This window comes from Panulirus ornatus, chromosome 62 (genome assembly GCF_036320965.1).
Source record: "Panulirus ornatus isolate Po-2019 chromosome 62, ASM3632096v1, whole genome shotgun sequence".
Lineage (NCBI taxonomy): Eukaryota > Metazoa > Arthropoda > Malacostraca > Decapoda > Palinuridae > Panulirus > Panulirus ornatus.
The window spans coordinates 10,693,879-10,700,122 of NC_092285.1; the positions used below are offsets into that span (position 1 = coordinate 10,693,879).

Genomic DNA, 6,244 nt, shown 5'->3' on the forward strand with positions numbered 1-6,244 from the left:
CATCGGCTTCTTTAAAGCATTCTCTCTCTCTCTCTCTCTCTCTCTCTCTCTCTCTCTCTCTCTCTCTCTCTCTCTCTCTCTCTCTCAATGAGCATTGAGTCGACAATCGCGTTGCAATAACAAGTCCATCGCTGCCTTAAGGTATCTCTCTTCGTTGGTGGTGGGGTTGGTGTGGTGGGGTTGTGGTAGGGGTTAGGGGGGGGTTTTCCAGGCCTTCCAGGGGGTTTCCAGGTCGATGACCGTCTGAGCCCTGGAACTCACTTTCTTTGTGTTCATGGAAGAGGAAAGCAGCAGTGAATATCTCTCTCCATCCAGGAAGGTCATGGTGAATATTTTATTTTATTTGGTGGACGTTTTCCTCTTCACACTTTTAATCCATCGTCTGGAGAGGGATATACTCGATTATACTCCGTATACTCCTCTCTACGCTTTGATCTATCGTCTGGAGAGGGATATACTCGATTATACTCCGTATACTCCTCTCTACACTTTGATCTATCGTCTGGAGAGGGATATACTCGATTATACTCCTCTTTACGCTTTGATCTATCGTCTGAAGAGGGATATACTCGATTATACTCCGTATACTCCTCTCTACGCTTTGATCTATCGTCTGGAGAGGGATATACTCGATTATACTCCTCTTTACGCTTTGATATATCGTCTGGAGAGGGATATACTCGATTATACTCCTCTTTACGCTTTGATATATCGTCTGGAGAGGAATATACTCGTTTGTACTCCGTATACTCCCCTTTACGCTTTGATCTATCGTCTGGAGAGGGATATACTCGATTATACTCCTCTTTACGCTTTGATCTATCGTCTGGAGAGGGATATACTCGATTATACTCCTCTTTACGCTTTGATCTATCGTCTGGAGAGGGATATACTCGATATACTCCTCTTTACGCTTTGATCTATCGTCTGGAGAGGGATATACTCGATATACTCCTCTTTACGCTTTGATCTATCGTCTGGAGAGGGATGTACTCGATTATACTCCTCTTTAACACTTTGATCCATCGTCTGGAGAGGGATATACTCGGTATATTCTGCATATACTGATGTTATCCACAGCTGTTATACCCACATGTCGTGTCGCATAATCTGTATACGCATACCTCAGTGTATCTGCTGGACTTCAAGTGTTTGAGGAAAGTGTGGCAACTGGATCTCCACTGTGTACAGAAACCGGGGACACGTAGCTAGAGAACTTTGTGTTAGAAACCAGTGTGTACATATGCATATGTCAGTTGTCTAATGTCTGTGTGTATATCTGATGAAGGTATCAGCGTTGCCAGTGGGCAGCTGTGCGACCAATAATGCAGTACATAGGAAAGGTCTTCCTGCTTCTGATGGTCTTGGCAACACTGACGTTCGTACTGATGTTCGTGTTCGTAGTACAGGTGAGGTTCGTGGTTAGTGATGGCGTTCGTAGTTACGTAACGATGTAAGGTACACATGTAGGGCCCCACGAGTGTAGAACTCCCTCCCCGTACAGTACAAGAGATGGGGCACCCCACGAGTGTAGAACACCCTCCCCGTACAGTACAAGAGATGGGGCGCCCCACGAGTGTAGAACACCCTCCCCGTACAGTACAAGAGATGGGGCGCCCCACGAGTGTAGAACTCCCTCCCCGTACAGGACAAGAGATGGGGCGCCCCACGAGTGTAGAACACCCTCCCCGTACAGTACAAGAGATGGGGCGCCCCACGAGTGTAGAACACCCTCCCCGTACAGTACAAGAGATGGGGCGCCCCACGAGTGTAGAACACCCTCCCCGTACAGTACAAGAGATGGGGTCCCACGAGTGTAGAACTCCCTCCCCGTGCAGTACAAGAGATGGGGCCCCCACGAGTGTAGAACTCCCTCCCCGTACAGTACAAGAGGTGGGGGCCCCCACGAGTGTAGAACTCCCTCCCCGTACAGTACAAGAGATGGGGCGCCCCACGAGTGTAGAACTCCCTCCTCATACAGTGCAATTTACATAAGTATATACGCTCACACAAACACACAGATACATACACAGATCCAGCACATGTTTGCTACTGTGTCAGTATTTGGTTCCTTCATGTCTCCCACACAGAGTAATTTAGGCTGTTTGATGTATAATTTATGGTGACAAATTAGAAATTATTTTCTTTTTATTAAAATTCAGGCGAAAAAGTCGTATGCATTACCCATTTTTTTTTGGGGGGGGGGGGAGAGAGAGAGTGGGATATTCTGTATTGATCTCATCAGTTAAAGTCAGTTTATTATAAGTGATGGTTAGAAGGGGTAGAAACACCTGTTATGGTTGGTTATAACCAGACACTTAAATGTCGGGTTGTTGCTGGTTCTCTAAAAAAAAAAAAAACCCGCTGGCAAAGTTAACGCCTCCAGAATGTCAGAAATTTTTTCTAGGAGACGTTCTGTCGCATTTGTTGAGGCCATTTTTGATCGTTGTAGTCACTAAGGCTATGATCCCTCCACCTTGTCCCCTACTTCTTTCCCCTTATGTACCTGCAGGTTCCTCCAGGTGAGTGGGTAGCCGCTGCGAGCGAAAGGGACATCCGATGTCGCCTGGCAGGTCCACTGTCTGCCGACGACCCGCGGGTGTTGAAGATTTTGAGGGACGACTTCCTGGAACCCCCTTCGTCATTGCCTTACAACTTCTCGACCAGAATTCGGGATAACGTCGGAAGGGACGACTTCACTTGGCCCTGGATCTATGGTTATCTGAAGGACCTCTTCCAGGACCAGAGGGGTGGGGTCTTCATCGAGGCTGGAGCCCTGGACGGAGTGTATCTCTCCAACACACTCTGGCTTGAGAGGAACCTGGGCTGGACTGGCCTCCTCGTTGAGGCGGATGCTGCCAGCTACAGAGCCCTCAGTTTCAAACGCCGCAAGGCTTGGATCTCCAACACCTGCCTCTCCTCGACACCCCACCCCACCGAGACGATCATGGTATCCCGACGGGTCATAGAGAAGGACTTGGACGATGTCATGTACTGGTGGGCCTACCGCGGCAACAGCCACGAACTGCGGGAGGATTTCACAGCCAAACCAGACGTGCAGGCGAAGACGGAGGAGTCCTACAGTGTCGTCCAGTGCTTCCCGCTGCTCTCCTACATCCTGGCGCTCAACCTCACCACTGTGGACCTCCTATCGCTGGATATCCAAGGGACAGAGGCCCTCGTCCTTGAGTCCCTCTTGAACTCGAACTTCTCAGCGAGAGTCATCGTTGCAGAGGACGAGCAGAAGTCGTTTGATCACACGTTTATGGAGACTCAAGGTTACGTTCTCCTGGCCTCACACCTCGACCATATCTACATCAGGAAAGGGGACAGGTTACTCTCCCGTGAAGACGTCAAGGATAAAATTAAGGTCCTGAATGGTAAAAGGGGTTCTGTATAGCTCAGACCACTTGGTACGTGATTTGCTGTGGGTTCGTCTCTGCTGGGGGCGTGGGAGGTAAGTTGGGAAGGTGTTGCCTCTGAACCACACATGTCGTCGTGTCCTGCTGGGCTGCAAGAGCTTTGGGTTTCTCCGGTTAACTGTAGTGAAGGCGTTGCTTTGCCGGGTGTTGGGAAGGTGTTGTGTGTGTGTGTGTGTTTGCCAGACTCGGATGAATGCATTGTGGAAGTATTCTCCGATTCGGACGTCTTGGTCAGTTTATATATATAAAGTAAGATTGCTCTCTGGACTGATTTAGATGTACGAACCTGACTCAAATTTCTTTTATGTAGAGTGAAAAGAGGAAGTATTGATAAGCCAGCTCGTCCCTTAATGCATATAGAAGATAAGCGGACCCAAACGCCTTCCTTTAGGAACCCCCGTGACAGACTTTCACCCTACACTGATCAGTCATTTTAGGCTGAATCGCTCCTCACTGCAAGGCCTTCCCTCACCCTAGTCCATCAGACAAGTCGGATATACATTTTCCAAGTCACGTTCGTGTAAAAGGGAAAAAAAAAAAAGGTGTCTTGGGAACAGCCACAAGGTAGATGGCTGTGTTCTGTCGTAAGCGACTTCGTGAAAATGCACTCGTGTTCTCCCTGGGTTTAAGACCCGCTCGCCCCGCCCCCTCAAAAAAAAAAAAGGAGAAAACATCGCATTTTTGTGGATCTTGCACATGGAGCTACGCCAGAACCCCGTTTTGTAATGAGAAGATATTGAATATCCACCGATCCGGGTTTTTTTTTTTTTCTGTATATATATAATCATCTGTTGCTCAGACATTTATATGGGGAAGGAGAAATACGATCTTGGATGTTTGGCATTGAGACGCCTTCTCTTTCATCCACCGGTCCAGCGCCAAAACTGTAGGGGATGTGATTGGTCAGTTCCACCTTTAGTAGGTCCTCCCGCCAGCCAATCAGAACGCAGAGAATGGAAGAATGGGAATTTTAACAACGGGAAGAAGAGGTTTAGATTAAAGCAACGGTATATAGAGAGTTAAGAATTACAATACCAGTTCGAATGACATGTTGATAGGCGAGAGTCGTAGCATATATATGTATATTAGATGCCACATAGCCAGAACTTGTGTTTAGAGAAGAATTAATAGTTTAGGATGGCGAACCCCTCGCGAAAACAAACTCGCACTCCCCTTTCTGTATTTGTGATTAATTACCGATTTATAAAAAGTCGGTGTCCTGCGAGGGTTTATCTCTTTTATATGTTTGTATCTGGCTTCTGTCTGCTTGTAAGAGAGAAAAGTAAAAGAGAGAGGGAAGGGGGGGGTGAGGTGACTGTCTTATAGGTAAATGGCCCATGGTACAAAGGGTGTATCAACCACCATATGTGAGGGAATGTTTACCCAAACGTGTGTGAGAGAAAACGTGAAAAAGGGGGTTTAATGTCGACCCCAGATCAACTGAGGGTCGTCTGCTTTTGTTGTTGAGGTGTGTGGGTGGGTGTGTGTGTGTATGGGTGTGTGTGTGTATGGGTGTGTGTGTGGGGCGTCTGAAAGTGAAAGTGTTCGCTCTCCAACGAGCCGAATTGGCGGCGACCGCTACGCGCTGGGCCCCCCCCCCCCCCCTTCCTACCCTTTTTTGGCCACTGTGGTAGAATCTGGTACTCGCTGGAGGCAATTCTCTCTCTCTCTCTCTCTCTCTCTCTCTCTCTCTCTCTCTCTCTCTCTCTCTCTCTCTGTCCGCGCCATTACAGCCTCTGCACCGTAGCTACGTAACGAGGCACCCTACTCGTTGACACACACACACACACACACACACACACACACAGGCCCCCCCTCCTTCCTTTCAGTCCCCACCTACCCACCCCTTCGGGCCCCCCTTGCCTCAGGGGACACATGGCCTTCGGTATACACGAGACCCAGTGTCCCAAACAGCCTGGGGGGGAGGGGGGGACCGTCACCCGTAACAAGCACTAGGTCAAGATGGGAGACGCTTCTGGTTACGCCTGTAATGTGATTGTATACCAAAATGGCGTCCTGAGCTACGTCTCTTCGATGTATATCAACTGACTGTTATATTTCTCTCTTGTCTCTCCCCTGATGATGTGATTATTACACGAAAGTGCACTTGGGAACTTACCGTCTTTCATTTATCTTCACTAATGTGATTATTACACGAAAGTGAACTTGGGAATTTACCGTGTTTCATTTATCTCCCTTGATATGATTATAACACGAAAGTGCGCTTGGGAACTTACCGTGTTTCATTTATCTTCTATGATGTGATTATTACACGAAAGTGCACTTGGGAACTTATCGTGTTTCATTTATCTCCCCTGATGATGTGATTATGACACGAAAGTGCACTTGGGAACTGGTAGTGTTTCATTTATCTCCCCTGATGATGTGATTATGACACGAAAGTGCACTTGGGAAATTATCATGTTTCATTAACCCCTTCGCGCTTAGAGCGTACGGTCTTGCATAGTATATACGCCGTCATGGAAATGAATAGATTTAGGCGTTCTTCTCGCGTTACTGTTACATATCTCCTTTTTGTCCCGAAGCGGCGCCAAGGTCGCTCGTAACCCGAGCTTGGGAGTGGAACACAAATGGGGCTTCGTGGTGAAACACTCTCGCCTGCATACATCCTATGCGAATTTTGTTTTTTGTTTTGTTTTTTTGTTTTGCATCTGTAGTAGAATGAGGATGTCATTATAGGTCATAACCGGTGTCATATACTCCTAATAATAACTCTTAACTGATTTGATTGTAGGTCTTTTGAAGCGCATACACAAAACAATAGACCATCGGGCCATTTTCGAAGCTGCTTGTGGTATAAT

At 47.6% G+C, this 6,244-nt stretch overlaps 1 protein-coding gene across 1 annotated transcript in view; it reads left to right on the top strand.

Moving 5' to 3' along the window:
- Positions 1–5,597, top strand: part of LOC139745757 (uncharacterized) — a 13,687-nt gene extending 8,090 nt beyond the window's left edge. Inside the window, exons 2-3 of the mRNA XM_071656283.1 lie at positions 1,289–1,409; positions 2,513–5,597. Of these exons, the coding sequence (XP_071512384.1) occupies positions 1,326–1,409; positions 2,513–3,400 (972 nt within the window). The 5' untranslated portion in view covers positions 1,289–1,325 and the 3' untranslated portion in view covers positions 3,401–5,597. The remainder of the gene's footprint in view (positions 1–1,288; positions 1,410–2,512) is intronic.
- The last annotated feature ends 647 nt before the right edge of the window (positions 5,598–6,244 follow it).